Source organism: Cylas formicarius, unplaced genomic scaffold (genome assembly GCF_029955315.1).
Source record: "Cylas formicarius isolate icCylForm1 unplaced genomic scaffold, icCylForm1.1 PGA_scaffold_2__14_contigs__length_35257938, whole genome shotgun sequence".
NCBI lineage: Eukaryota > Metazoa > Arthropoda > Insecta > Coleoptera > Brentidae > Cylas > Cylas formicarius.
Window position 1 is genome coordinate 23,820,129 of NW_026844319.1, and position 21,831 is coordinate 23,841,959.

The 21,831-nt window shown below is 36.5% G+C and overlaps 1 protein-coding gene across 3 annotated transcripts; it reads left to right on the top strand.

Annotated features, from left to right (window-relative positions):
• Positions 1-690: 690 nt before the first annotated feature.
• On the top strand, positions 691-21,619 carry LOC132697720 (uncharacterized). 3 transcript variants are annotated; one of them, XR_009618297.1, is made up of 3 exons: positions 691-3,836; positions 7,282-7,495; positions 18,000-21,619. XR_009618297.1 is itself a non-coding variant. In XM_060663308.1 (2 exons), the coding sequence occupies exons 1-2, from the start codon at positions 835-837 to the stop codon at positions 7,334-7,336; spliced, it is 3,057 nt and encodes a 1,018-aa protein (XP_060519291.1). In that variant the 5' UTR covers positions 691-834; the 3' UTR covers positions 7,337-21,619. The 3 variants fall into 3 exon arrangements, 1 of the variants encoding a protein (XP_060519291.1); XR_009618298.1 differs by having other exon boundaries at positions 7,282-7,434; XM_060663308.1 differs by having other exon boundaries at positions 7,282-21,619.
• The last annotated feature ends 212 nt before the right edge of the window (positions 21,620-21,831 follow it).

Below are 21,831 nucleotides of genomic sequence, written 5' to 3' on the forward strand. Positions count from 1 at the left end.
CTTACGAAAAAACAAAACTTTAAAATCAAATTTTAAATGTTTTTTTTTTTTTTGAAATGGGACACCTGGGACTCCGCTCCGCTATACCCAGGACATCAGGTACAAATAAAAGAATAAAAAAGTTCGTTACACTTGTTTATTTATTGGTAGTTACTAAATAGATTTTCGTTCAATACTTGAATAGAGTTATCAGGTAGGTTGTTTTTGTCCAATTTTAAACTAAGGAATATGTAATTTTTTCTCTATAAACGAACCAAATTGGCAAATTTGGCATCGACGCGCGAGCAAGAGAACGTTTGCCAATCGCAAGATCTGCTTCTTGCGAATGCACATTACGTGTTTGGATGTCCTCCACGAGTCATGTAAACTCCAACAAGAGAAGTGCGTGTTGTGCCGCCGCCGCACACAATCGCGGCCCACAATCTCGCATTTCGAGTTACACCCCCTCAAGTCTTTGACCAACCGCCGAGTATGGGCTCAAGGTTACGCAAGATCACCGCGAGAGCTAGCGTTCAAAGCCGCCAGAGGAACTCGTTGTCGGGTGCCTGGCGCAAAACTAGTCGGTCGCGCAGAAAGGGGGCGTTCCCAAGGCGTTTCCTCCTCGATCGTCGCCGCCCCTCCGTTATCCCGTACCTCGACGTCGTCTACTCTCGTTCGCATTCGGGTCCAGTCGACTACGATTCTCGCGTACGGAGGGTTTTGACTCTTCGCGGATAGTCAGTGCGGTGCTAGCGTACGTAAAGTATCGGCGTCGTGCAAAATCGTTTACGACGCGACTACGTGTATCAGTGAAACGCGTAATGGCCTTCACGAAATTGCCGAGGTGAGTCAGGGATGAGCGGCGGGGCGGCCGTGCTACCTCCCGTGCCGGACCTGATCCCCATCGCGGCCCTTCAACGGCGCCCTATGGGCGAGCAGCGCCCCCGGCGGCGGGCGCCCGCCGACGAATTGATCGATAACGGCTTGCCGGTCGGGTCACGTGGATCGAGCGGTGCCGCCCCGCAGCCGCCGACGCCGCCGTCCCGGACTAGAAGACGACGCCGCCGCCGTAAATCAGATCACCGTAGACGCGAGCATCAACGGGTTGAGAACGACGACGTTCGTTCTGTTGGTAAACAAGGCAATTGTGCAAGTCCCAATCCGGAACCGGAGACAACGCCGCGCGTGAACCCCATATTCGTGTGGGTCCGGCAGGAAGATACGCGAATCGTGGACGTGAAATGCGAGGACTACGACAAACGGAACCGCATCCTGCTGACGAAGACGGCGCACGGATGGCGGGCCATTCCCCGTACCGAAACGTTGGCTCCTTCGTTGACGGCTGACGACGAAAACGAGGCCGTCTCCCAACACCATCATCACCATCACCATCACCATCGGCACCATCACAGGAGACGGCCGAAGGGGAAGGGGAAGGGACGTCAGAAGACGGCCTCGGTGCAGTTCCCGGAACCGGACTCGGAACCGGAAGCGTCCTGGGCGGATTCGGAGAACGTGAACGTGGAATCGCTGCTGCCGAGTCATACGATTCACGTAACGAGGACGTCCTCTGTGTCCCCGTCGAATGTAAACAGTGCGGTGTCGGAATATGCGCAGCAGTCGGATAAAGTGTGTGACGTCAGTCCTCTAGACAATCTTCTCGCGGTCGCGGAACTGGAATTCAAACAGCAGATCCAGTCGGGAGAGTGGAGCAGCTGCGGGGGCGACGACAACGCCAACGATGTGTCCTACAAGAGTAACGACCCGAATTCGGGATCGTTTAGCAACGCAGACGAGTTAGCGGAGACCAAATCCGAGGTGGGTGATTACAACGAAGACGACGAGGCCAGCCTGGCGATGAACGATATCTTGTCCAGGCTGGAACGGTCGTTGCAGAGTCCGGAACAGCGGATCGACGAAGCGATAGATAACAAACCACTACCTGAGCACCCGGTTGACTCCGGGGTGAAGGAAAAGACTGAAGAGGTGCCGCCGTTGGAGATCGAACCGTCAGACCAGCCGACCGACTTGTCGTTGAAAACGAAACGAGACCTCGAATGCGAGCTTACGATTGACGTCGGCCCGACCGACTTGAGCACGAAAAAGGGCAATCGCTCGCCGAGGCCTCCGTCTCAGAGCTCTGAAGCGATCCAATCACCTCAGCCTAGCGGTATACCGGCGGTTCCCCAGTCGCCGGACACCGTGTCCACCACGACTGCTCGAAACAAGTCCGTGTTCCTAGAGTCTTTGTTGTCGAACGCCGCCCAGAAGATGGCGCTCAACGCGGAAGTTACGATAACTCGTCAGAAAGAACCTTTGGACCTGGGCAACTGTCGCAAGTCGGCTAGTCCGACGGTGACGTGTTCGGAAGAGATTATCAACAAACCGAGCGACGAACCGCCTAGCAAACGATTTAAACCTGACGACATCACGTTGAAAAATCTCCTCGACAAAAAGGACGAGGTCAAATCGCCCGAACTGCCGAAACTGTTGAAGCTTTTGGACGAGCGTTCCGACCCCGTGACGGAATTCAAACAGCTTCTGAGCGAAATCGACCTCCCTGATCCGATCATGGTGCCAAAACACTCGTTCCCCAACTTGCTGCGGAATCCCAAGCGCGAAATATTGAAACTGTTGCGGGAAAAGTCGCACAAGGACGTTCACATAGAAGACATACTAGTCGTGTACAAGGAAAAACTTCTATCAGCCTTGGAGATGAATTCGAGGTGCGCGGAAGATACGAAACCTGAGAAAAAAGCGGAACGGCCGGAAAAGCCCGAAGAAGGGATTAGGAGGACGGCATCGGTCGAATGTTCGGGCAAACGTTTGTCGCCCGAACAAAACATCTCGGCCAACGATATCGACGCGGCAACAGAAGCGGCCTTTAACCAGATGATGTGGTTCCCGTACCAGAACCATCTCGCGAACAATCAGGACCTTTTGCAAGCTCTTTACAGTTCGTTACCGTTCGTGCCCAATCAGTACAACGAACTGCCGACCGGTCTGCAGATGATGCTGGGTAACAAGGTGCCGCCGCCTCTATCGCCAGTCGGATTTCCGATGCCGCCCATGAACTTTACCAATCCGCTGGAATTTGCCATGTGGCAGGAAGCAGTCATGCAGGCGAACTTGCTGAGAACCGCCAAAAATCCGTACGAAAATTCGATTCTGAACCAACCCTTCAGAGGTAATAAGTCGCATAAAAAACCCCATCAGAGCGGCAACTCGAGGACCTCGGGTAAGATTCAGCAGCAGCAGACTCTCCTGCAGGGCCGTTACGGCCAGACGAATGTGGAAAATCATCAGAACTACCAAAATCCGTACTTGGGGCTCGGCGGGTTCCAACAGGGCAGCAACAATATCAGCTTAAACGTGCCCCAGTACCATCCGTTCCACCACAAAACCAATCAAGTTGGAAACAAGCACCGTGTCGGTCATAGTCAAAAGCAGAAAGAAGCGCAATTGCTGAGCGGTTTGAACCACCAGGAGCGGCAAACTCAGCGACAATTCCGTATGCCCAAAGACTATTTCCATCAGCAGAGCAAACAGTACAATCATCATTCGGTGCATCAGCACAAGGCGAGCGCGTCTTCCGCGGCGGGCAAACCTTTTGCGCTTCCCAGAGGTCTTCAACCCGAGACGGTACAGAGACAGGGCAATTATCAGCCTATCGATTTGTCGGGCGCGCAGAACGGAAACACCAAGGTCAAAGGCGCGGCGAAGTTGCCTTACGGTGGGACGTCGTCGTCGCCATCGTCGAAGGGCCACGAGGAAATGCCCGAGGTGGGTAGCACGACTGCCAGTATAGAAGAGATGCAGGACGCGCACACTCACCTCTGGCACCCGTTGTTCGGAAGGTAATTGTCCAAGTGGTGAAAACCATTTTTTTTTTCATACATACAGCATACATTCCACGCGATCATCTTTTTTACCAAGATTCTTAAATATTTGAAACCAGATTATTTATGGGGTTCGGGTATCCATAAACGCAAATTAGTTTACTTAATTTTATTACTATCCTTAAACTTTGAATGAAACTTTTCATCACCTTGCTAGTTTGTTTCACTATTATCAATAATCTTCATGTTTTAAACTGTATTTGTCTCTCTATTCGTGTACTTTTTCTTTCTTTGCTTTGGCTTTTTATCCTAGTAGTAGTGGTTAAAATATTGTTTTTCTTATTTTTTTGTGGGGTAAGTTTTAGTCATTTATTTATTGCAACTTTTTTTCTCTGTTGGGTTCATTATTATTAATTCATATGATAAGTACAAAAACGAAATGGTTGATCAATTTTTCGTTTCATACGTTACATAGTTTAAAAATTTAATTATAATTAAGTTTAGCAGAAATGGTAATGACTACGCAATTTCAATGTCAATGACTTTTTCTGTTCTGTGTACATATACATTTTCGAATCGTTCATCCTTATAATACTATATTTACCATCGCCAGTCCCGAACCTGTTCGGTTTATAAACCGGTATACAAATCGAATAAGTTTGGTAAGTTATTATTTATCAATCTAAACTATTTTGTACCTTTAACTAATATGTGTGTTAAACGCATTCCGCAATTTAACTTGGCGAACATGAAATATTTAATCCGGGGTGTTTCTACACCACGAACAATCAATTGACTAATGCGCATGTGTTGGTTTTGGCGAACATAGCTACATAGATACTTAAACAGTATTTTGAAGTTGCAAAGAATGATGCAAACAGTTCGTAATTTATGGTAGGATACCAAAAGCTATTATTTAATTTGTTTAATTTAGACTTAAGTATGATCAATTGTAGCCGCCTCTCGTTCGGTCGGATAGGAGAACGCGATGTATATCTATAATTAAATGGCGGCGGTCTACGAGGTGCTACGAAAAGGGCATGTATGGTAGGGTCGCCGATTTCAAATACTCAAAAAATTTTAAACCCACACCAATATTATTTTAAGTGTTCGTTATATTTATATATATCATATATGTCGTTCTTAATTTAGCTTAGATTTTTGTGCTTATAATAAAATGCCTTTTTAATTCATCATTGAAAACTTCGATAGTAATTGTTGCTATAGTCTTTATTTTATGGATTTTCGAAATTATGCTGAGGTACCAAAAGTTTCATAATCACACTGATTTTTGATATAAACGATGCAAAGCAAAAAAGAAGAAAAAAGAATTAAGACAGTGGTTGAAGATTAAATTTTTATTAACACAAGTGAAGAAAAAAAAATAAAATTTCAGATGAGTAGGAGGCCACGAACTAATTCGAAATATGTGACGGTCTAAGCAATGAAATATATACATAGGTCAACTAACGCTTAGTATGTGGGAGAGTTAGTCCTGATAAAAAATATTTTTTTTAAGACAATTGTTTGAATTTTTGTTTTTGTTAGCTAAAGTTATATTACACAAATATTTTGCGGTCTTAAATTTCATGCTATTTCAAAAACTTGCCCTAAATCCCGTATTTTTTTTTGGAATAATTTAGCACTTTAAATAAATCATCTTCGTTGGTTGAACTTTTAGTAGGCCACTACACTTGAATCGCCGTATAGATATAGTTTTCGTGAAAAGGTCGTATTATTCACACAATAGGCCTCTTATTCGTGACTCTATACAATAGTTCCGATATTCTAATAGAAAATTTATCGAATAATTATTTAAAAATGCAAAGTGCCTTTCACGCGACGTCAGCAATTATTCAAAAACGAGTTTGTGATAAGCTATCGGCGTGAATAAATTTTAAATCATTTTCGTGGAAACCGAGATAGATGTTTATATGAACCATGCTACTTATCATAAAAATGTTGCTGTTATATAATATATATATATATATATATATATATATATATATATATATATATATATATATATATATATATATATATATATATATATATATATATATATATATATATATATATATAACAGCAAATATATATAATATATATGTTGCATAATATACTATTTTATAAATTGAGTATATAGGTTAGCTAACTCTAACGGATGCTGCATGCATATATTTTATTACTTAAACATTAGGCCACGAAAGTCACATATCATTCCAATCCTATGGTCTATTATCAACCACTCATCTAAAGTGTCACCATCTAATGATGACTGTTTGTCTTTCTTTTTTTCTTTGCTGTTATTTACGCCTAAAGTTACCCTCTTCAATCGTTCGTTCTGTTCTATTTCCTTATTTCTCGCATTGGGTCTGTACCAAAAACTTTTTTATCTTTGGCTAGTGGACGAATTAAAATGCGCACATGAAGTTTGGAAAATTTTGACTTTTTTTTGTAAAAATTTTTCACATTTAATAATAACAATTTTTTCTTCACTTTTTTAATCTCGTTAATGAAATCTTTGTTTGACAATGCAATGACTATTATCAATTTTTCATAAATATGACATTTCATAGCTATCTTATATTTGCAAATATGTCAAAATAATTCGAATTTGTTAGACAACTATTTTTATTAGAAAACGTCACCATTTAGATATAGGAAGTAATATATGGATTGAAAGCGATTTTAATTATATTTAAGTAAACAGGATATCTCAATTGGAAACAGTATTTTATGCCGATTTTTAATAAGAAGATAAAATCATGTTTTTTTATAACTATGGGACAAGGGAACACTAAAAATTGGAGTCTGTTTCAGCTGAAAAATATGGAAAATATTTAATATCTCGAAAACCACTAGAGATATGTATAGGAAACTATTTTTCGACTCCCGTCTGTAAAATACCTATTTACAGACCCATCTAGCTTGCGGGAAGCGTCACTTTAAGCACGTCGGTTTCGTTTCCCACGGATCCGAACCACTTCGGACATTTCCGCGCTTTTACCGCACGGGTATGGGAGCAATCGGATCTTTTCGGAGATATTCCCCACGCCTTGAATTTTGACGTTTGTCAATTCTGACGATCATGTCAGTGAATGTATTCGTGTTGTTTTGCGAAAATGTATCCAAAAACTAACTGTCGTAGCAAAAGTATAGTATGCAACACGTTCGGTAAACTTCTTAAGTCGCTCGTTTATTAAACACTCGCTCCGCTCGTGTCAAATAAACTGGTGAGTCAAATGTTGTTTACCGATTTAGTTGCATAATATACTATTTGAATGATGAAAATGCAAGAATGAAAATTTTCACTACTTTTTGATATAAGCGGCAACGCCGTACGCTTAAAATATTTTAGGCCTGTGTTTAGTTCCGTTTTTTATCAACCGTGACATACCCTGTATACAAATATACCTAAATTCACCAAAATTTGTGTAACAAAGTACTTGGTTTTTTATTTTAGCAACAAGGGATACGGCCAGTGGGGCGTGCCACCAGTGACCGCGACGGGGGAATAACACAGGTTTCCTCCTCCGAAGGCGAACTTTTGGAGGACCAGCGCACACCACCTTCAGGGCTCCAGACGTGTCACCGAAATGACTCCATTAGCAACAGGGTTCGATTTTGATTTCCTTTCCAAATGAAGTTGACTCACGCATCAGTGATCGGACAATCTGGTAAATTGGGTTCTTGGCCAGGGCCCATATTCACTCACAAAAACTACATATACTTATGATCCATGTATACCAACTTGTTATTTATTTTGCACTGGATTCGTGAACATCAGGCACACAAGTTTGCGAGGAACACTTTTACTTCCGAGTTTTAATTGGACTTACCGCCTCGAGCTGATACAAAAGGCCACTAGTGTAGCCTTAGTCTTCTATGAGTACTAAATGCTAAAAACTAAAGAAAAGCGCAAAGCGCATAATGCCATATCATGATATAGAAAGAATTGAGTTAATTACGCTATAACAATTTTATGGCAAAATGTAAATCCATTTTTCTTTTTCTGATGGATATATATCAGTGTATTTCCATACTTTTTACTCACCGCATACGGCGTTAAATGAATCACGGTCTAACATATGAGTCACAAAGTAATATCAACTTGATAGACGAAAGTCTGAAAAATCCCCAGCCTCCAATAGGAACAATGGCACATCCCTATTGCAAAAAGCCGCTTCCTCCAGTTCTTCCACTTTTTTTAGGGTCCACTGGTCAATTGAAATGTAAATCAAATCCATTCTATCAATTACAGCCCTGTTCCAGGGTAATTGTCGCTTAAAAGCGGAACAAAATATATAGGGCGACACATCTTTTGTATCATTTTCAATTGCGATGATCACGAAGGTCACGGGAAACTGGTGAATGTTTACGATGACATTTCGACTCGTAAGCTATTGCATCAAATGGTGCACAGTAAAACAGAATCTGCTATATAATTATGTCAAAAACTGACAAGAGATTTATATCGTTTTAATACAGTACCAAATTTTGAAGAAAACAGTTCTGGTTAAATTAATTGATAATTACGTTTCTAAGATTTCGAATTATTTAATTTTGTTTAATTATTTAAAAAGTTTGAACCCCTTAGCTCGCAATTGTCGATCTATGAACTTTATAGATTTCAAAAGTGTTATTTTCTGTTAAACGCCTACGACAATTAACGGATACACTCTGTATCTGTACGCCTAAACATGCTCATTTGTTCGTCAGGTGTTTTCAACCAAAGAAATCGATTGGCAGCAAACGATCTGGCAGGCGCAATGTTCCAAATTCCAAACCTGCAAAGTATAATTTTTTTAAAAGCCTTACTTAAATTAACACAGAAAAAGTGTTTCACATATTGAAAGAAATTTAAACAATAATATTATAAAAGTCCAAATATTTGCTGCAAACCTTAAATTTACGGGATAGAAACATAATCATTAAGTATACCAAAATATAAATTTCTTCCTAGGTCTTCAAAAATATTTTTTAAGCTTTTGGTTTATTTTGTCTTTTTAATTTTTTTTTTTTTGGTACAATGAAAAATTTCACACATATTGAGTGTTTCTCAATTTGTTGGCGCCTACTTAAAGAAATCAATTTTTTCCTTCAATTAAGGAAATCATCACCTAGTAATCAAATTACATACCTTTACTATATTTGTATAATAATTTATATTTTAAAATATTCTCAGATGATTTACATCAATCTCAAAGAACTGAACTATTTCTACATGGTCCGCTTTATATGTCATTTAGCTTAATCTTTTTTTTTTAATTAGTTAACTCTTTTACTTTTTTTAACATTGCAAAAATAAGTCACGGATTGTTGTAATGAAATTAATAATTAAGTGTCTTAAACAAAAATACTTTAATCTATAGACACACTTTACTATACGAACACAGTTGCTGTAAACTAAAAAAAAGCTCTTTTTCCTGTACTCTAAATTTCAAATTTTATTATTCTTGATGTTTGAGTTATTATTTTTATTGATTTAATGATTTACAAAAATTTTGGAAAACAATAACCGAGATTTGACAATATTAACACAAATATTCAGAGTCGTTGCTAAAAGTTTTATATGCTTATCGTCATCAAATTGAAAAATCAACTTTTAACAAACAAAAAACCATTAAGAGATTTATATGATAATTTTACAAAACGATGATAAGAATTGGACTTAAGTTAAGCCAATAAAGAATTAAAAATATATGCACAATATTTCTACCCTCTATGTTTTTCTGGTGAGATGAGAAAATATAATCTTAAATTACTATAATACTATACTAAAGTATTAAGGAGTTACTTATAAAGTGTAATATAATACAACTGCTGCCCTTAATATACTTTCAACAATATATCACTTATCATTTTGCTATATTTGGATTCCGAATTGTGTTATCTACTAGGTACTTATAAGGTAAAAAATAATTTCTTGTGCACTTCACTACATGATTGCATTCCTTTGCTGGTCATCAAGACTTATTTTTTCAAGGAAACTTCTACAGGCTACTGTAATACTATTTACAAATCTTTTGAATTCCTCCTGCGTCAGCAAGTTTGATTTATCAACAACCGACTCAAGGAGAAATCCAAAAGATTTGTAAATAGTATTGGTCCACGATATGACCATAATATTAATAATAATAATAATCATAATAATAATAATGATAATGGCTTTATTGCAATGTACAATTATAAAAGGCGAAGTTGAAGCTTTAACCTATTTTCCTAATCTAACCTAATGTTATGGCTGTTAGGTTACGGAGGTTATGACTCTTCTATGATGGATAGGCTTAGAAAAAAACAGTTTTGAAAAGAAAAGATAAAAGCGTCACAAAAGTGATGAGACGATCTTTAAAGCTACTTTGTACTTCATTATAAGAGCTGTAGGTACACCTGATAACTAAATGTCTTAAATCAAAATTATGAATGTCATGCTGAAATTTTATTTTTTGATATAAATAGCGTGGATATCTGTATGATCTTTATTCTAAAGTGTTTTTCTCTCAGAGGGAGCCACCCAATGTCTCTCATTTTGGCCATCACTCCATTATCGTATTTTCTGATCTGTTCCATGTGCGAACCTCCTCGAATGATTCGAGAAACCTAACTCGTATCGTTTTAACGAAGATCGGGATAGCGAACAACGTATGCAACAGATCGAACGTGTATGGCCAATCGTTCGGAAAGGTCAATTTGCATTCGAATAGCGGGATGCAGGAAGTGGCGATTTCGCGGAAAAGTCGCGTGGCAGAGGCGAACGAGAGAGAGAGAGAGAGAAAGAGCGCCAGGACACCGACCGTTTAAAATTAGAATCTCCGGTATCGGTCCGTGTGAACTCGTGACCCCGCTTCTGATCCTCTTCTCGTATACTTTTGCCCGGGACGCCCGTAAATTCGGCTAGATACGTGCAAAGTACCGCGCAGCCGCGTCACGTCCTTCTCCATGATTTGCTTTTGAAATTGAATGATAGTATATAATCCAGTCTAATTAGAATTTGGGGCGCTTTCTTCTTACCGCCACCTGGTATCAGACTCGACAGGTAACTTGATAGAAATGAATTGGCAACCGATGTTTAATTTGGAAAGTTTGAGAAACATTATTTTTGACTTGTATGGTTTTTTAGAAAGAAGTTTCATTCAAAACTAATGCGCCCCAAAAATACATACCTAGATGAGATTTGAGTGAATCGGTTAATAATCGAAAAAGTTATCACAAAATAACAATAGCAGGATATATTGAACAAACTTAAAGCATTGAAATTTTCAATTTGTTAATAACTTTCTCGCTTTTTTTAATTGTTTATGTGAAAACGACGATAGGCGTATGCGCAAATCAAAGATCAAGAATGATCCTAGTAATATCAGATAAGAAAATTATCATCAAATCATTTTTTAAATAGAGTAACTCATCGGAAACTGCTCAATCGAAACGCTGATAACTGGAGGTGATAGTTGATTTTTTGACGATTTTAAAAAAAAACTAGATACGACAAATGCGAGCAAAAAAAAAATTTGTTTTTCAAGAACTCACTGTAACTTGTTTATGAGTACCTAGTAAGAAATCATTTTGAACGTTCAAAAAAAAAATTGCCACTCAATTTTTTCCAAATTTAATATGTATGTCGTTAGTTTTTTCGAGTTTTTGCCATAACTTTTTTGTTTATTATTCCATTCACTCAAACCGCCATTTTTTAGGTATTTTCAAGGCACTTAACTTTTGCAAGAAGCCTTTTTTTGAAACTATAGCTTCAGCTACAAGTTTCAAAAAATGTTTTTTTCACAGCTTAATTGTGAATAAGCAAAACTACTAGTCTAATACCGGGTGGCAGTTTACAGGAGAGTCACGTCGATTTGGCTCTAATTCGGCTGTTTCAAGTCAAATCAGTGAAGTCAGTCGAAACATCGTAAAAACATAAAGTTGGCCACTTTCATTACTTACATAAAGGAAATAATTTTCAATACTTTCCAATACGCAGGTCCATCTTGTTTTTAATTATCAAACCAAGTGACTGAGAGTTTAGCAAGCAATGCAAACTCTCGCAGGTGTCTACAGTAGAATAGACACGTCTTTTATCATAAAATGAGGTCACTTTGATATACGGCACCAGACTTTTTCTTATCTCTTCCAATGCATTTCGCAAGTATTACAATAGGGAAATTTATCACAAAATGTTTTAAAGAATAGATTACACATAACAAAAGAATTTCTCAGATTGAAGAAAAAACGCTTGGGTAGAAAAAATAATAGCTTATCGAAATATTTCCTTATAACAACATTTTGTCATTAGCATCAGTCAGCAGAATTTTCTCTATATATGAACGAGTTATTTAAATTCTAAATGCTGAATCATTATAGAAATCGGTTAGTTTTGGTTGGAAGCAGCAAAAGCAGAAGCAGGCTTGTGAAACTGAAATTAAATGTTTTAAAAATTTTTCTTAGTTTAACAATTTTGCTGTTTTGATTCTATTCTTCCTTTAACAATCTGGAAAGTTTTGGAGTGAAGAGTTTAGTCTTCGTCCGAAATTATCTATTCGTTTGAAATGAAGTTATTATTTTAAAACACCCTACCTTCGTTTAAACTGGTTTAAACTAAATCAAATAGTGCAGTTGTTTTATTTCTAAAAGCTTGAAACTAACCAAATTTTAATACAAAAGAATATGTATAGAGATATACATAGTGAGACAAGACATTACTAGTAATAAGTAGTAATTAATTATACAAAATTAATTTCATTATTTACAATTAAAAAAAATTAACCCTTCCTACCGATAATCTGGAAAGCGTTTGTGCAACGTATTTATATAGAATAGTTGCACCATAAGAAAAGCTTGATTAAAATCATGTGCCACGGTTGTATATATCGGTAAGGGAGTGTTTTAAATAAAATATAATCATCTCGATAGTAAAACTCTTACTCTTACTTATTTTGTATGTTTGCATTTTACACGCCACTACAAACTGAACTGACATTTAGGCTCGACATGTCCACTGCAATAAATTTTTATTGATGTCGAAAATAAAAACGGAATGGATTGCAAGGAAGATGATCTGAAGTGATAATTAAGGAAATTGATAAAAGTTTAAGGAGCATAATAATGTCCTTCGCATTTCGAAAATGGGTCCGAGATTTCAGACGATGAGAAATCGCGTCGTACAGTCACGTGTTTTCTTATTAGAGCAACAGCCCCGCGAGAGAGATTTATACCGCCGTCCTTCATATATCTCGTGCGGCGCGAGTGCCGTATTGATTTCGCCCGGTCGATACCCCAGCACGCAATTACACCACAACCCAGCGTGTCAAATTTAGAAGGAAACGATATCGTGCAATGTTGCCGCGTTTCCCGACACACCCTCCCACGCGCCGCCTTTTTCATTCGACTTGCCCTCATAAAGCGAAGAACCAAATAGCAGCCGTAGCACGGATGTTTGGCAACCGCGCACTTTCTTTAATAATTAAATTAAGCTGACGTTTATCCTAAATTTTCCGCTCACATCCTTCTCCCCAAAATACAATGTCAAGATTTCGCTGTCGGCGATTACATGCGGCCTCTGGTATAATTTTTATGAAACGTGCCCATGGCAGAGTGTCTGTCTACTTTTATCTATGTATATGCGTTATCCTTAAGCTTATCGAAAAGGTAAAAAAAAAGTTACGGAATTTTTTTCCTTAGAATGCAGTGATATAGATATTTTGTTTCATATTTACTATTTTTGAGCTGACAAATCAGAAGTTATGTTTATGGTTCTCAGAAACAATCAAATCTGCTAGTATCAAATGCAGAATTGTAGGTCAAGGCCTATTGTTGAGGACAAGAAACATAAATAAATGCCAAATATATCTTATCGAATCTTGGTTTATAAAGCACTTTATTTTAAATCTTTTGGCAATTTTATTTAATTGATATACAGAGTACTTAATGAAAAATATGAATAAGCTCTGCTCTAAGTAAGCTAGTATGGCTATGAAATTGTCTATTATGGCCTAGTCCTCTAGTCCAGCTAAGTAGTTTAAATCCTATTTTAAAAATTCGAGAGTACAAAAGAAACTAAGTATGTGCGATTTTTTTAAAAACTCGTAAATTTGTAGAAAATTGAAAAGCAAACAACTATTTCCAATAAAATTTTTCGATATTTTCAATTTTTTAATATATTTTGACAGGTGTTTAAAAACCTATATGTATAAATTCGATCAAAATTTGCAATACTTAATGACAAAAAATATCCCCATATAATATGGACATTAGTGGTAACACTGTCTATGTATGACAATCATAGTTGATGGCTATAGTCTTAAAAAAAATGCCCATTTTGATTCCTTTTCAATCGTGTATGTAATTTATAGTAAATCATAATAAGTAACTAAGAAAACTAAGTTTTCCACAAAAAACTATGTGTGACGGAATGCAGAATCTTATAAAGATTAAAAAAATTAATTCACATTGGCAGATCATAGCCAACTATGATTGCCATATAAAGTTGATTGAAAATTCTCACTCGGTAGTGAAGATATCACCATGAGTCTTTTATCATTATTCATTATGCATAACATAGGAAACTACTGTATAAATCCTGTATAATAATATGCCAATGCCAATTCAATTAGCTAAGAAACATTAAGCGTAAATAGGCGTCGAAGACACGCTTAAGTATCTATTAGTCATATCTACACAATCTCAATAATCGTTTAATTTTTATCTTTTTCACGCTCCAAATATAATGCTAAATTTAGGCCAGGACGTTACAGTTTTTACGACGAAAAACTGACTGATATCATAAACAAAATTTACGATATTTATTCTGACTGCGAAGAAACACACAACCGCTGACGTCACGCGTTGCAAACTTTCGCGATCTTCAGCTTTTTGAACGCCGTGATTTTGGAAGACTGCGAGTTCAGTAAAACCGACAACGTGGCATTTACGCACTTGCCATTAGCAGGCATTCCGCGTATAGAAATGCGTAACGAACGGCATTCCAGTTTTGGCTGAGGCCCCTGCCTGATTGATCGATTGACTGATAAAAGTGTAACCCAGTTAGTCCTTGTTTTTGTGCTCTTCTGCCCGATTTCGGACTGCGACGACTCTTTTCCATTGTCCGGAACGATGTTATTTTCGACGGCGTTTGCTATAAATTTCGATTATGCAAAATCACGTGAATTATTCATGAAGTATTCATTCTCTGGGGGGCGAATCCTGACAAAATCAAATTTGAGCCGAATATACAGTTACGTGTGACAATACGAGAGCGGATATGTCTTTTGCTCTCGAAAAGCCATCGTCGAATCGCGAAAGATTTTGCCGTCTTGGAAAATCACACACTTTCAAAATGGAAGACAAAAGTGTTGCCATACATTCAATAAAACAAAATCAAGTGGTTTCGTATCGCTTTCCCGTTTACGTGCTAGTGATAAAGGCAAAAACGCAAGGTTGGGTCGGTATGGCAGCGCTGTAAACTACTGTCATCTTGCGTACCAGTGGCGTATGAATTAAAATGGTCGACCAAATTCAAAAGACGTTTAAATTTGTGAAAATTAAATCAATTTGGAGAAATTGTTTTAACGATTTATAAGATTTGCTTATTTAACTTGATTTAAAGATCCGTTATTATTATTATAAAATCTAAAGACAGGATCTTCTATAAAAACGTGGCAATACGAAAGTATATATTTTGAAATGAAATCTCCCATATTTTCCCAAGGAATTTTTATACGACAACGTATTAATTAATTAAACTTCTTTTGAAAAAATAAAGTATTTTTATTTGATAATCTGTGCTTGGAAACCTATCAAAATTTGCGTTATGATTTCGAGAGAATTATTAAATTGTTTTCCAGAAAGTATTAGTAGGATTATTTAACAATTAATCACTAATTCGTATGTTTAATTTAAGCATTTTAACTTTATTTACTATTTCAATGCATATCTTTACATGATTTCGAGTAATTAAAAAATAATCGTTTTTTAACGGCTTATTTTTGGTAAAACAAGAATTAATTAAATGTAGTTTACAAAGCCAATTTTATACTAACAAAAATGTATTTTTAAGTTAGCAGGTCATTAAATCTATTGCATAAATTTAAAACGTAAATGTACCACTTTTATTTTACATTCCGAGCGCACTAGATTGCGATAAATTAACGTATTTTTATAAACGATTAATAAAAATGGATATTACGGAAAAACTGGAATCGGGGTAACCTTAACACATGGTCTGAGAGCAATAACTTAAAATGATAAAGAAAAATAAAAAAGAATATATTGTTTAAATTTCCTTTGGACTTTGGAAAACCCCATTTATGAAAAAATGCTTTAAGCGCTTTACTGAACTTTTACATTTGACTATTTTAAGGCCTATTTTTTGGTATTATAAGAGGATAAGGATGGAGAGACCAAAGTTGACAACGTGGCATTAGAATTCTTGGATGAATCATATTATGCCACAATATATGGGAATTCGATTTAAAAGAAAATCATTTTTGTATTTTCCCCCAAATTATCAAAATTTAGCTACCCTATAGAAATGTTCTATTTACTTTTTCAAAGAAACTTCCACAGCCTACTGTAATACTTTTTACAAAACTTCTGGATTCCTGCTGCTCCGTTTTTTTTCTGAGTCGAACTTGCCAACGTTTCATATATCATCCTGTTGGCTTCTTCAGAGTTTCAGTCAAGCTCTGAAGAAGTCAACAGGATGATTGGCGAAACGTCAGCAAGTTCGACTCAGCAAAAACCGACGCAGGAGGAATCCAGAAGTTTTGTAAAAAGTATGTTCTATTTCTGCTTAGCTACACTGCTATATAGACACTTGTGAAACGTTACAGTTACGCATGTTCTATAGAACTTCTGTTCTACAGATGTAGAAGTTAAACAGTTGAGCTTTACTTCTAGACGTAAAAGTTTCATCGCTTTTAATTGTAAACACTTCTATTCATATTTGTACACGCATATATCGAAAATACCTACGCGAACACCGACATTGTATGACGATGTGACATATTGCGAGAAGCATGCAACATGTCGTGATCACGCAAGAATGAGTACCATAATAGCAAAACGACTAAAAAAACTCGTAAAAGAACCTAATACTACAGATTAAGTTTTATCTGATTCGGTTTTAATCGAAAAAATTTGCATATAGAAAGCAGATTTGATCCGTTATTAAGATTCCGCAGCGAGATATTGACTTTGCTCGAGTGCAGCGAAAATAGTCGCATCTTGGTCTCTTGTGACGGATCAACCGTGAAAATCACCGATTCGGATACAGACTATTGCTAGTTTACCTGCGGTATCAAATTTAAAATGCTCATTTTGAAATTCCCCAGACGATATTTTTATTTTAGTCCGAGACAGCCAAATCTAGACTGTACGGCGGCCCCGGTATACCTGAAAGTACAGTTTTTTCATATTTCCTGCAAGTGGCAATTTCTACCTCAACACTTTGTTTAAAACCACACCTTAAGTGAAGTAAAATTGACCTTTAGTAATTAAATTTTGTAAATTAATCATAAACCTCAGACTATACAACTATTAAGAAATTATTGATTGACTAAAAGCAAATTTCAGCTTGTCTCTATTATTTGCCTAATTGGGAAAATAGCCTTTTTGATTCTGTTACTGCAATACAGAATTCACAAGAAAGGCACCCAATGAGCTTGTTATTATAGTTAAATAGTAACGCAACGAGCATGATGTATGAAGTAGGTCATCGCGCAGTTAAGGATTTAAAGAGAAATTAGATTGTGACCTGGTATATTTGCATACGTATTTATGAGAGGCGAGATGTGCAAAACAAACTCGCGATTTTTTATTCGAAATCTGGGTTAACAAAGCACTTGAATTTTTTACGGGTTTATTAATTAAATTCCGCGTTTTTTACGAACAACTGAGAATTTAAAAATCTCTAAAGAGTTATTATTACCTCCAGCAAATATATTTGTAGGGTGTTTTTATTACATTTTCGCCAATAACTTGACAAAAAGAAATACAAATTTTACAACAATGTAGTACACAGTAAAGCGAAAATGGTGGAGCAAATTTTGAGTAGTTTTCAAAATTTGGTTGAAATTTTTATCACCAACCTAAGAACCCATATCCATAACGTTTTGAATTAAGTACATTTAAATAATTTAAAATTGTCACAATTAGTTTTTTACAAATAAAACTGTTGCTACTGTTTGGTTGCAGGTATTCAGGGAAACGTATTTTGAGCGTGACTGAAGGAAATAGTGACGTGATTGTTCACAATGTACGGGTCGAAGACTAAACACAATGTCCCGCCGGTGGGGATCGTAAAAAAAGTACTAATTACCGCGCCAAACAAAATCGTACCGGTATATACGAAAGAACTCTGCAAATCTGGTATATAGGAGGTTTTTACGGGTTTATTGACACGCACCAGCGACTTTATGCTCGCTTCACATTACTATACTTGCTCGCTTACAAGAAAACTTCCAACCCGTATATTCTACAAAGATAATAGGTATACGTAGTTTCTATTTTACATGGGTAACGCGTGGAAAAAAGTTATAACTTCAACTGATATCCAAGTTAAAGTTATGAAAATGAAACTTTTTGTTTCTTTATTAACTTATTCCGATAACTTTAATTCATTTTATAGTTTTTTTAACTTTTATTCTTATTTAACATAATCGAAATTAAAAATTCGCATTAAAGCAGGATCCATGGAACTGGATGGTAGCATTGTAAGTAGTGTTCTGGCCTAAATTCAGATCAGATTAAAAAACCTGATTTTAAAGCACTTACGGGTCAACTAGCAAGTATATTTTATACCTCACCTGGAATTTTTTGGGAATCTTTTGAGGAACTATACTTTACTTTATTTTGATAACAGTTTTAGTTAAACATATTTTGTTTAGTTTACTTTTCAGCTTTTAGTTTCATTATCCTCTCCTTCCATCGAATCGACTGTATCCATAAAAAGGGCTATAGAAGAGGGTCATTTTTTATTCCCGTATAGAATCCAAATCGACTTAGTCGCCATAGGCTTGGGCGCAAACCTAACCTAAATAATTGGTAATATCTGGTCCAATATAAAGGCCACAACATGACACTATAAATAATCAGTAGGAATTTCGAATCGTTATGAGCTTAATGCGATGTTTTTAAAAGATGTGGGTTACATACATTCCGTACCAGTCTCGATGAATTTGGTCGAGCCGGTACCGAGATAGATTTATTCGATAAATACGGGTTTGTAAATGTCACATCGTATACCTCATTAAGGTCATCAATTGTAGAAATCTACACTTGGCAACGAGATAACCGTGTTTAAAAATTAATTTATTCTGTACCCGTCGAGATTTTTGCCTGATGTTCTCGATTCGGTAATGTTATTGCCAGATAAAAACATTCCAAACCCGATTACACATGATAAAATATTCGAAAAAAAATGTTCCTGAGTGTAATTTTAAACGAACGATTGTATCTTTCACCCTAGCATGTAAATAAATGAGAATTTGATGTTTTACGGACTTATTATTGTATATCGACGTTATGTTTTTCTGTGTAACCGATTTATTCACTATGTATATCGGGTGATTCGCGTTCGATGTTTTAACTTTTGCCACATCTATTCCGAGACCAATGGCAAAATGGAACACATAATTGCAACTACCTTTCCTAACATCTGAAAAAATAATAAACCTTTTTTTCGAAAATCACTGCCTAAATAATGAATTTAACTCTTGTAGAGTGTTCCAAATATGAGTATCTTTACGAAAATTTTAGTGTAGTATCTGTAATAAAGTATAGGGTGGTCTATTTGAAATTCCAAAGTCGCCATTAGTCGGGGTTAGATCTGGGAAATGTCATTTTTGTTGCAGAACTTTTATTAGGTCACTCGAGGTGAATCGCCCTGTATTTCTAGCGATATCGGTTGATCCGTGCAATGTGTTTTCGTTAAAGTTTTCGTGTTTTCATTTTCGAAGTATACCATTTGAACGGTTGTAAAAAAATTGTCTGTATATATAAAAACTGTACTCCTAAAGTATGTTTGAGATTAGAACTAACGCATCCTACCGACAAAAAGCACTTTTCCGAAGGGGGCCGCATTTTAGATAGCCAATTTTTTCATTTGGTATATATATGTACGAAATTTTTGTAAAATAGTTGTTATTTCTTGATTAGTGACGATGTTTAAAGTTGAATGTTTAAAACTATATGTATTTTTACAGATATGAAAATAATCTTGCTGTATTACTTGTTTTTATATTGTCTGTCGTTTTAAATAGTAAACGCACTGTATTAACTACCTATAACAAGTTTTCGTTGATAGTTGGAAGTTTTTGTTTTATGTTATAGGTTGATTTATCGACAATTCCACCATGTTTAAAATTATGAGAATTTTAAGCGGATTAAGTAGAGTGGTTTTTACTTTTCCGCTTTCTCTGGAGTTACAAAAATTTTCATATGAATTACTTTCCAAGATTTATATATGATACATAACATAAAACCAAAATTTAGGTGAAATACATTTTACTTAATTTGGAAATTGGCGAAAATGGCTTCGCAATCCGTACACTATTACCATAATGTTAACTTTTAAAATTTCAAATATACAGGTAGAATTTTCGATAATTTGCCGTAGACGCTTCTGCGCTACGGGTTGTGTTGCACAGTGTGTTCGCTTCCGAAAGATTTTTATTTTTTTCATGTCGAAATAATCGCTATCATCATCACTCTATCTGTGACGCATCTACAGTGATGTTACCTAAAAACATATCGCAAATCTTGTTTTTCTTCCGTTGTGATCTTATCGATAATTTTCCAAAGTATTTAAAAACAAGTGTAGACAATAAACACGAATCATTTCGGGGAATCGTTTCTAGAACCGATTGTTTTGACAGTACCTTAAGCCTGATATATAGTTTTAGTGGCAGCATATATGTAATAAATTTGGCAATATTAGATCGCGGTCAAACATTTAACACCTTCTCAACCGCTGTTAATAATAATAATAATAATAATAATAATAATAATGTATCGGATAATATACGGTGTGTGCCATTAAAAAAAATGAGACCTCGGTGCTTACAAATTTTGAACGTCATAAACAAAATAACGACATCCGGTATAATTCTAAATACAAAAAACTTTTGTTTTTAAACTTTCTTAATAACCATTATAATTTTACAGAAAAGTATATGGGTAACCTTGCGTGAGACATCCTGTACACAAAATCCCTCTAAAGCTGACGCAAACACAAAGGTTTAACGATAAATTTGACAACGTTTACAATATTTTTTTTTACTATCATATTTTAGAGTTTAGAGAAGAGCAAATTCAGCATAGGAGTAACTACCCAAATAATTGCCCGGCAACATTTGATTACGGCCAAACATATAACGCCTTCTCGAATGCGGTAAGCGGCAGCTGATTGACCAAAACGGCTACTTTGATATTGACAGATTACAACTTTCTAAGTTTTAAACTTCATCTATTAGTTTTCTCTATAAATGCCCCTACGTATGTTTATTTTTAACTTTAGTTTTGCCGTAACTTTTACTGTCATTGAAACTATGATCCAGGCTTTAGTATATCGGAAGTAAGATCGAGTAAATTGAGAATCCGTGTCGAAAATTACGCTTATAGATAGCGAAGTTTGATTGTGTACGTCAAAGGTGAAAACGGGACGATAAATATAATACCGATGTACGTAGCTTTAGGTTCTTTTTATTTATTCAGAGTTTCGTTTTTGTTTAAACCAAAGAAGGAAAATATTTATAGTTTTACGATGTAGCTTGGTAAAATATCTTTTAGCTGGTATAACAATATAACTATACGAAACATGGTTATCGGCTTTTTATTTACGACACCTCCGCTGCCCCAAAACGCGCACCTTGCCCGAACGTAGTGTTACATTGTTGAGGTAGAATCGATAGCGGTATTTATAGACCTACGGCGGCAATGAGGTCGCGTATTGCAGCCGACACCATCTCGCCCCGGTTTTTAATATAAAATGACAAATAGCAGCCTTTAAATATCTTCCAGGTTTCCG

Bases quoted from the DNA above. Each gene is read 5' to 3' on its own strand.
- LOC132697720 (XM_060663308.1), top strand. From the start codon at position 835: ATGAGCGGCGGGGCGGCCGTGCTACCTCCCGTGCCGGACCTGATCCCC. The intron at 3,837-7,281 runs GTAATTGTCCAA...TTTTTATTTTAG, and splicing joins TGGCACCCGTTGTTCGGAAG to CAACAAGGGATACGGCCAGT.